Source organism: Diplotaxodon limnothrissa, linkage group LG4 (assembly GCF_057381915.1).
Source record: "Diplotaxodon limnothrissa isolate DT_005_m linkage group LG4, D_limnothrissa_male_GT1.1, whole genome shotgun sequence".
Lineage (NCBI taxonomy): Eukaryota > Metazoa > Chordata > Actinopteri > Cichliformes > Cichlidae > Diplotaxodon > Diplotaxodon limnothrissa.
In genome coordinates, this window is record NC_140599.1 from 9,213,915 (window position 1) to 9,224,705 (window position 10,791).

General features: G+C 40.8%; 1 protein-coding gene across 1 annotated transcript; it reads right to left on the reverse strand.

Moving 5' to 3' along the window:
* Window positions 1–7,189: 7,189 nt before the first annotated feature.
* On the reverse strand, window positions 7,190–8,473 carry mchr1b (melanin-concentrating hormone receptor 1b). Its single transcript, XM_085352078.1, has 2 exons — window positions 8,410–8,473; window positions 7,190–8,217 (listed from the first exon to the last, which is right to left on the reverse strand). Exons 1-2 carry the CDS (start codon window positions 8,471–8,473, stop codon window positions 7,190–7,192), a joined length of 1,092 nt encoding a protein of 363 aa, XP_085208204.1.
* Between the last annotated feature and the right edge of the window lie 2,318 nt (window positions 8,474–10,791).

A 10,791-nucleotide genomic window follows, 5' to 3' on the forward strand; every position in this document is an offset into this window, starting at 1 on the left:
TTTTAGATGATCAATTAATCAGGTGTATTTGATTAGCAGCACCTGGCTCTTTCTCCATTTCCACAGGTTTTACAGCTTTTCCAATCTTCCTGCTGATCATCACACAGCTGTTCCTGAGCCCTCCTCAAAGCCACTACTTATGGAGCTGCAGAGCTTCAGTCGTCGCTGTATTGTTGAATAGCTCACAGTTAGAGTGACTCTGGCTTCCATGCTTCTTGTCTGGCTCTGTAATCTGTTTGGAAGACTTTCTGTTGTCTTCTGTGTGCAGACACCTGCAGAGAAACCCCTCCGAAAAAGCAGGGGGCAAACTGAGCCTGGGAGAGCTCCTGTGGAGAGACTTAGCGAGGACACTCACGCACACTCAGGAAGCGGGATCATCACTACTGTGGACTTTGTGTTGGACTATTGTTGCACTGTTCCCTTGTAAATAAACTCACTGTGTTATTGAAGAGAGACTGTGTCTGTCCTGACACGATTTTGACATTCAGCTATGTGAGCGTGAAGGTAGCATGAAGGGGTTATCCCAGGTGTGACAGAGCCAGAAGCCAAACAAGACCCCAGAAAGGTCGGCAATCAAACCTTTTACGTTCAAGTTCACACCTAGAGCCAATTTAGAATCAACAATTAACCAATTGGGAAAGTCAGGAGCCTCTCTACACTCTGCATATTCTGCATTTGTTCAGCATACCCTGGAGAACAGTGAGGGTTATAGACTGCAAGACAAAGGGATCATGGACTGAATCTCAAATGAGGAGGTTTGTGTTTCTTATTCACTTTCTTATTCTTGCCATGACCAAAGATCATTTAAAAAGACATTAGCTTATTTTGTATGCAGCAACATGCTTTAAATGTTCTCACAGCATCTGCTTCATTAACAGGACTTGCTGTGCAAATAAATTCCTATTAACATACACAGACTAATATAATGCCCAGTGTTGTCCAACAAGGCTAATGTGTTTTCTATGTCTAAGTTACCAAAATAAGGGAGGCTCTGCTTGTTATAATTATACAATTATATGCTCTTCTGCAGCAGGAGGGCCAGATGCCCAACACGACACTGAATAGAACTGCTGATCAAATGTAAATAAAAACAGCTTTCACTGTTTGACATTTCCGCAAGACCTTTCAGGAAAATGGTTGCTAACAGAGAAGCGGTGTGCTGGAGCAATATTAATCATCATATTCAGCCTCTGGTGCTTTCTTTGATGTCAGCAGGAAAACAAGCCAGGGTCTGGTGTGTTACTGCAATGTTCACTCTTGTTATCAAAAGATTGTAGCCTGATGCACACTCAAGCACTCTGATAGAACCCTTAAACTCTGCGAAAAACACGGCTGTATGTCTGAACATGCCAGCTTTTCTTTTTTAATGATTCCAGAAACACTTCACTAACAAGTGTAAAACATAGACTTCAAAGTACTTGTTGTTTCTTGTTATTCCTCAAGCACATTTTTCACAAATGCACCACTTTCCTGTTATTTTCTGCAATGCAGTTATCCAGGATGGATACAAAGGGAAATGGGACTGATAGATGAGGACTTCTTTTCTCCTCAAATCTGGCTCTGTTCCACTAGCAAGTATGTGATTTCAGAGGAAACAGAATTGAATCACCCTGAGTGTGGTGGTGCCTGATTGACAAACTGTTTGAATTACCTCTGCAGACACCCTACATCAACATAGGTTAGCATGGGGTATTACTCCTCAGCATCACGATGGGTTTCCTCATGTGTTTAATAAGACTTGATGGATGTTCAGAAGCACAGCGCTTGAATAAATCATGACTCCTTTGGTACTCTCAATGGGTAAATCAGAAAAAGCATGGCTTATCATTTATTTATGTATTCTTGGTTTTTCTGCAATAAGCATCATATTGCTGCCTGCAAAGTATAATTCATGTAAATACTTTACAAAGTTGTCGGTAGCTTCATTTCCATTGTTGTATGATCGTTTTTTATATGGTGATTATAGTTTGTTTAAAGTCTGAAGCAACTCAAGCTTTTAAATAAAACAAGTGACAAGAGAAAGAAAATGTCAGATTTAAATTCATAAACAAAGTCTGGGCATTATCCACACAAGGTAACACCAAACCAAAGTATCATACAAAGAAAAGAAACATTTAAATTGTACAACTTCCTCTAAATGATTCAATAACATTTGTGATTTAAACCCTTAAAGCTTGAAATATAAAATAATTGCCATAAAATTCTAGTTATTGAACCATCTGACAAATTAGTTAAAAATAATAATTCAATTTTATTTTCCATATTTGTATCGTGTTTGTAGCAATTGCTTAAAATGTATTGTGCCATTTATTTAGATTTTTAATGCGGGGGGGGGGGGGGGGATCACAACAATGATGTAGATGCCTCAAAAACTCACAAAAAACTGTATGAATCAAATATGAGACACTAGGCGTTAAGGGGTTATTAGGATATTAGAAACACTTCGTGTGCTGAGCTCCTTTTGCTTTTTTGATCCACACCCTGCTGAGAAGACATCCAGGAAAAGGTGAGTACTGCTAATATTAACCATATGCCTGCAAATAATCATAAAGTCTGCACAGTTCTGATCAGGTGTGACGAGCAGTCCCCCCTCTGCTTCTTCGCCTTTAACAAGCTGTCATTTAAACAATACTCCCAAAATATCAGACTCAATAAACCCAATGAAGAAAACAAGTTAGCTTTTATTTTCTTCAGCTTTTTAATGTCAATCCTCAATAAACTAATAAAAATATAGATAAAAAAGAGTAGTACCAATGTTCTCATCAGACCCACAGAAGCAAGTGCTTCATTCTTATATACATATTTATTTCATTTAATTATGCACTTATTCCTATTTGAAAGCCTTGAAATGAAGCATACCAAACAGAATATAGTATTCCTGAAAAGTTTTTCATTAAAGTTGTAATTTATTCCAAGCACTTTTTTTTATCAGCACATCTTAAAGAACCAGCTTTAAAAAGACTTTGAGCCAGTGTGCTGTGCTCAGAGTCTCATGCTCACCTGTTGCTGCAATATTGGAGTGAAAATGACTTCCAAACAAATTCCTGCTCCACACCAGTGTGGAACAATATAGCTCTAATACTGAAGGAGTCACTGCTTTTTATGACTCTGACATTTTCACACCTTCACAAGGCATTGCTTTCATTATAGTTGGGTTTGTTCATTGAATTCTATTATTTTTTGACATTTTTCCAGTTTTAAACCCTTGAAACATACCAATAGAAGCTTTTCCCAAAATGTCACTTAGAGCGAACAATATTATACAAGCTCATTTCAAAAGACTAGGTTTACTATATAGACTTACACCCAGATCCTGCACACTTGATATTATAACGCTGCATTAAAACCAGATGATATCCAGCCCCGTGTCAGTGTGTCACATCAAACAGACGTGGAATAATACAGCTCTGAAAGTTCACCTGCCAGGGGGACGATCAGGGTGCAAAAAAACGTGTCTTTTATTCCTCTTTTTGCAATCCACGTGTCATTTGTTATAACAAATAGCATGGCATTACATCAATTTCCTAATAGCTACAAAGACACACTTGTGCTCTGATACAGAGCATAATAAAACAGGGTGCATCAAAAGGCTGTTTGAGGCCAGGAGGTGGACAAAACTCATCATAACAAGGGTAATTGCTGCTGTTGCTGGGGCAGAAATTTCGGGGGAGGTTAACTCTCCTGTGGCTATAGCTGCTTTTGAAATTTATGAAATTGCGTCAGTGTAAATCAAAAGGGAGGTGGGCACACGCAGGAGCCCCTAACTTCCATCACAAGATCATGTGCTCTCAGCATCGAAATCATCCCATCTGCCACATTTGCACTGACACATTTATAGAAATCTATGCGGGCTGAGTGCATGTTAGCCACTCTCCTCCATCTCTTTGGCTTGAAGGTGATGACTAATGCCACTGGCAAGATAGCGAGTGAGCAACAGCGTGCAATTCTTTTCTGAAGGCACTTCTAGTCAGTGAAAGTGGGTGTGAGGATACATGCACAACTATACCACATTGTGTTCATGAACAATCCATTGTGCAGCATAGCAGTGGTTCTGTTTGGCTCAATGCCATTTTCATACTGAGCTACAAATACACCTATTGATGGAAAACATGGAATTACAGGCCGCTGGAAGAGGACACAGCCACATTGAATTTCTTACTGTTTCTTTTCAACCTCAATGGGATTATTTTCCACCACTTTTTGTGGTCCCTTTGTGACCAATTTATTTACACTAACATTACATTTACAGCGTTAACGTTGACATTTAATGGAGTCTGAGCAAAGCAGGACGTGAGCTTCGCAAAGGTTGGCACAGCAAGAGTTACAAGTATTGGCAGTTCTGTCTGAATCCTCCATTCACAGAGGTTAGAGTAGAGAAAATAACATATTTTTGCAAAAACATCACGCTGCCCTCTGCAGCCCCTGCAGATTCTCTCATTCTGGGTCAGCCTGACCTTGAGCCCCTGCTGGAGTGGACCCGGTGCTCTCTCTCTGTCTTTCCATATTACTCTTCAAGCATCATTTCATCTAGTTGGCTGTTGAGAATTTGTTTGCTGATAAGTCCCTTCCTGAAATGACCCCCTCCTTCAACCCAGTAACCCGATGCTCCTTAGCCTTGGAGATTCACTCACCCTCATGTTACCTTATGCAGTAAAAACACTACTTTGATTTGTGTGTGCTTTCCCGTTCACTGGATCTGTGTGACAAAAGTCTTGCAATCAAAATCTGAAGTTCATTCTAAAGCTTGATAATCTGTGAATTCATTTAGGGCCCCTCCAGTGTTATTACACCGGTTTATGTAATTAAGTCCCTCCGGAGACTTTAACTGAAATTTAAATTCAAAATGCTGCTCTTAGGAGGTGAGACGCGCAGGAGCAGAAAAACACTCATTAGCGGTGCCACGCAGTTTTGTCATCAGGGCTATAACCACAGTCAAAGGTAATCTGTCAGTAGTGTTGACAGTAAATAGGCTGCCTTGAGATTTCATTATGAAGTGTGTGTGTAAGGAATTACCATTTAAATGAGATGTAATGACAGCTTTATCCCACTCTGCTGGGTTTTGGGGGTTTTTTTGTTTGTTTGTTTTTTGATACTGAATACAGCTACCAAAACCTGGAACACCAGTTTGACCAGTTTGTTAGGTACACCTGTTCAACTTCCTCTTTGACACAAATACCTAATCAGCCAATCACATTGCAGCAACTCATTGAAGTTAGAAATATAAAGATGGTCTGCTGGAGTTCAAACTGAGCATCGGAATGAGGAAGAAAGGTGTTCAAGTGACTTTGAGTGTGGCATTTGTGAACGCACAATGGGTCAAACTCTGATTGCAGGGGAAACAGGAAACAGAGGCTAAAGTTTAGGCATGCTCACCAAAAACGTTTCCTGTTCTGATGAGTCTCCATTTCTGCTATGACATTCAGATGGCTGGGTCACAGTTTGATTTAAACAGTATGAAAGGAAGAATCCATCCTGCCCCGGATCAAAGTTTTAGTGGTTTGGGAGAGAACTCCACAGCCCGCCTGATGCTGATCATGTCCATACCTTTATGACCACGGTGTGACGATCATCTGATGGCTGTTTCCAGGAAAATAACACACAATGTCAAAAAAGCTCAGATCATCACAAATCGGTTTCTTGAACTTGTACTGAACTCAAATAGCCTCTGCAGTCACCTTTGGGATGTGTTAGAATGGGGTATTCACATCATGTCGAGATGGACCAAAACCTCTGAGTGAATTTAGCTCTGAAGACAAGAGAGGGTGTACCTAATAAAGAGTCCACCAAGTATATATTATCATAATCATTTACTCTTTTACTTTTTTATATTACTTCATTACTTTGTTTCCTATGCCATTGAGGATCAAAACAATAAAGATGTTTTGTTACAGTTTCTGTTAATTTCAGCTGCAGTTTGGCTGAATAAATCTCATCAAAACTAACATTTTACTTCTGATGTTTCACTACTGATAATTAGATGATGTTTCAAACCATTGAAGTGAGAAACTGAAAATGAAATCCACATTTCACTCACCCTTATATTTAGAGAATCGCAAGATCTCTTTAGAAGAAAAAAAACTGCAATCAAGATGTCCCGTCTGATTTTACGGTGCAAAATGCGAGCCTTTGAAGACAAAAATCCATCACACACTGACAAATTCACACACACATTTTATTATTGATTAGAGTAAAACAAACCCACCCACTGGGTGAGACAAGAGCTTTCACAGTAAGCACAGTAAACACAGTTTTCCAGTAGCAGGTAAGAGTTACAGTTACAGTAAGACAGGCTGCACACGGCAACAGCCAATTCACAGTGAGAGTCTCCAAAGCCAGCGTGGAGACAAATGCCTCCAAAAAAAAAGTCACACAGTCACCAAGGTACAGCAGAATAACATTTGGAGATGCATGAATAATGACATTCAAGCACACACAAAGAGAAGATCAGTACTAAGTCTGCAAATCCTTTGTCTTTGCCAGTGAAGGCGTGCAGTCTGTCCTCGGTGATTGCATGAGAGGAGTAGCTCATCCTCCAAGTGCTACTAGAGGGGTTTTTTGCATACTGTCTCATTAGTGCATAATCTGCCCTCAGCCGTGTGTGCTATTCTTTAATGGTGCAGCTGGCTTGACCTTTAGAATGTGTTAAATGTGCTCACATGCTTTTTCTTCTCCACCACAACATTGATAAACTTACAGTGCACAACACAAAACAGTGACAAATCTGCACTTTTCTGCTACCACGATGTAGTAATTTAAGACACATTAAGTACAACGCAGCTGTGTGATGAAGTTGGCTTTACATCAAACCTTTACACAGATACCATACTGATAAATCAAGAATAGTTTAAACAAAGTCAGATTTTTTTTTAAAATGGCACATGTCAGCTGCAAGTTGCCTATTGTTCCTTTTTTCATTCTCATTCTTTAAAAATATGACGACTACAGTTGATACATTAATTCCTCACAACAAACATAAACACGTCTCCAAACTTCACCGGTAATATCACCACTTGGTACATTAACGCAGTGTGTGTGTGGCATAGAAATTCCTCCTCTTGTCACGTGTTGATGTGAACAGCGGGTGCTTTCCGAGGAGGGAAAGAAAAAAGAGAGACATCTGTACTGGCAGATGGCTCGTTGCTGGGGGTGGCAGTTAGCAGTGGTCGGGGTGGCCAGATAGCTGTCAATCTCAGTGCACAGCCACGGTGACGGGCAGCATGTTTTGGAGCAGTTCCCGTGATGACTGCGAGCGGGATGGATGAGAGCTCTCTGGCGCAACCCTCAAACTCAAGCCTTCAGCCTGAGCAGGGGCGACTCTGAAGCCTCTGTGGGGTGGCCGAATAGCTACAATGAACTGCCTCTTGAATGTTTCGCTCAACACAATGTAGATGAAAGGGTTGATGCAGCTGTTGGCATAGCCCAGGCTGATGGCGATGTTGTAGACATACAGGAAAGCAAAGCTGGGCCGCTGTACTCCCAGGTGGGCCAGCTGGAGGATATAATAAGGGGCCCAGCATAAGAAGAAGGCCAGGCAAATGGCCACTGCCATGCAGGTCACCTTTCTTGTACGCACCCTGAGGCTGCGCTGGGGTAGTGGAGCAACTGTGGCTGACATATTTTGAAGAATCTTGAAGAAGACACTGCAGATGACCACTAAAGGAAGAGCAAAGCCCAAGAAGAACTGGTACAGGGTGAACCAGTATGTATCTGTGGCCGGGTTTGGGAGCAGGAGGGCGCAGCCGACCGAGCCGTCCTTGAGACCCATGAGTCCAGTGTACATCCAGACCGGAGTAATGGAGACCAGAGAAAACACCCACACCAGCGCCACTGCCGCCCCTGCCACGAAGGGGGTTCGAACGTGTTTGAAGCGGATGGGGTGGACCGTTGCCAAGTAGCGGTCCAGAGTCATGACAGTCAGAATGTACGTGCTGACGATCTGGCTGTTGGAATCAAGCGCTGTGATGACAGTGCACATGGTGCCACCGAAGCACCAGGAGCCATTGCCCACGAGCTGGTGAATGAGAAAAGGCATGCCAAGGAGAAAGAGGAGGTCTGCGATGGACAAGCTGAAGATAAATATGTCTGGCACTGATGGATGAGAGCAGAACTTGGTCTTCTTCACAATGGTGTAAATGAGAATGCAGTTCCCAGTGATCCCAAAGAAACAAATAACACCAAAGATGCTGGGCATGAGCACATTGTTGTACTGCTCATGATCTGGTAGAAAGGACAAAAACAGAATATTCTCCATCAGCTTTCTTTCCTTATAACTTTTTTTCATTCATTTGTTTTCAAAGTGTCAATAACTACTTTTTGCATGAAAATGAACAACATAATATTTCATCTCTGGTGATAAATCTCTATGCATGTGCCCAATTCAACAGAAAAACGAGAAGAAGAAAAGCTTACCTTTTTCCAGATTGTCAGGTGAGCTGAGGTACGAAGAAGATGAATTCATAATGTAGTCCTCCATCCAACCTCGAAGAATAATACGAATATACTCTAAAATAACTTATATATCAGTTTAAGGCAAAGAAGATAGATGAGCTTGAGAAAATACGCATATTTTAAATATACATATGCATACAAAAATCCAGCTTAAACTGTTGCTTTATGGCTTTGATAGCAGAGGTTCAGCCGCGCGCGCATGTTTTTGTCGTCCAAGACACTTCAGCAGATAAAACGCGCGCGCTCGCGTCAGCTCTGAGTCTGGTATTTGGCAACTGCGAGATAAAGTACTCCGCAACTCGGAGACCCTTAAAAAAATCATCATTCTTATTTCTAAGTTTGTGTCGTCACCCACTGAACAGCTGTGAGCTATACTTTCCGCCGCCAGTGTGAGTAATACTGGAAGTCATTCTTGAGTGAATACCTAATGGACGATATCCTCGCTTCATTCCACCTTATTTTCTTTTAAAAAGCGTTAGCCGTCCGACCAAATAGCTTTATCATTCACAATGCCGTTACGATGGAGGTCACACGATAGGTTATCTGTTATAAACAGTCTAATTAATTGTCCAACTGAACAGTGTCACTCTCCATATTGTTTGCTGTGTAATATTTGGAAAAGATATGCACATTTCTTATCTCAACTGTGCGGTATTAACATATGGCTAAGTACTTCTGGTAGCAACCCTTGCGTGGTTAAAGACAGAAAGAACCCATTTTTGTTTATTCCCACTAGGTGGCAGCATTGTCAAGGTTTTAATACCTCTGCTGTCAAAGGCCAGGATTAAAAGCAGATGTGCAAGAAATGAAAACAGGAAAACAGAAGACCAAATATTCCAGCAATTAGCCAAGTAAAGCTTTATGAGATGGCGTTTATACATATCGTATTTTATGGCTGAAGCCATATGGATCCTTGAACATAATATTGAGAAATTTGCATTCCTGCGTTCTCTAATGTGTCCTACTTTAACCTAGTAGACTAATTTATTACACTGCAGCTAAAATGCATGAATCTGTGTTCTTAATTTCCCATTTCAGACTGAATGAGATGGACATAAATGCATCTAAGTGAGAAATGTGTTATGTATGTGGCTATAGTTAACAGTGATAGTAGTTAATTGTAGTTTGTAGGATAATGATAAATATGGGTGACAGTTTTGTGGCAAGGGGGAACGAACTAGGGTGTGGCATTGATAAATGTTTAGTTTACAGTGAACATGTTCACTTCTCTGCCTTTACATATTTGGCAGTCCTTTTGTCTTGTCAGATATGGTGTTGACAATCAGGTAGGCGGTTTAAAGTAACTAGAAGATGACCAAGCTATAAGGTTAAGCCAGGACACACAGCTGAAAATCTCAATGAAAGTTTGTGAATGAATTAATGCATAGCCATCCTGCAGCTTGCCTGTGACTGAAAGAGAGACTCGAGACAACGTGAGACAACATCACAAGTTTTCAGGGCCATAAAGGTCATTCACTCATTGGAGCAGGTTATGTTCAAGATAACAGATCAACACTTACAAATCCAAAGCCTACTGACCAATCAGGTCTCTCTGAAAACACTGTAGTTATTCCCAGAAGAGCCCACAGATCAATGAGTTGACAGTGAGATGGTCTCAAATTTCTAGCTTTCCATTAAGATCAATAATAAGGGACTTTATCGCTTGTTTTATTTTTTTGCTGCCTGCAAGCTTTTTATAACCAATCAATTCTACATGAGAGTCCTAAAGTATTGCAGGCTTGTTGACCTTAAATGCCTTCTATTCACCACAATTATGATTTTTTGGCATCTCACGATCATTAGACACCACAAGATTTTAGCTCAAAGAATAAGGATAAACATATGACAAGACATGATGATGATGATAAATCTTTATCCCGTTTTGGGAGTATTCGTTTGTTACACAACTGAGATGGTGAATAAGAATATATTAATGATAATGATAATATTATCTGGTAGGTGCCTCTCTGTCAGATATATTGTGATAGCATGTGGCAGTGGAGCTGAATCACTGTTAGAGAAGGTGGTCATCATTTTTGCTGCATACATTGAAGGATCTCAGCTTCAACAGGAAAGAGCCATCGGAAATGGAGACAGCAGAGTCTCCTGTAGAGCTACTATACCGTCACCAAATCAGACAAAGCTCTGCCTAATCTCACAAACTGCAGCCTGGCTATCAGGTAGTCACATGGATTCCTTGTGGACAAGTTTACTGACATTTCCTATAGCTTTTCTTTCAGTAGAAGCGGCTGAATCCATTAAGTCCGATCTGTTCACAGGTAGTGATGTTAGTGATAATACTGGCTTGCACAGTTGTCATCTTTTGCCAGCTTTCCTTTCTTT

Excerpts from the sequence above, each read along its gene's own strand:
- mchr1b (XM_085352078.1), bottom strand. The coding sequence starts at position 8,473 with ATGGAGGACTACATTATGAATTCATCTTCTTCGTACCTCAGCTCACCT. Across the intron at positions 8,218-8,409 it reads ACCTGACAATCTGGAAAAAG|ATCATGAGCAGTACAACAAT; the intron begins GTAAGCTTTTCT and ends CCTTTCTACCAG.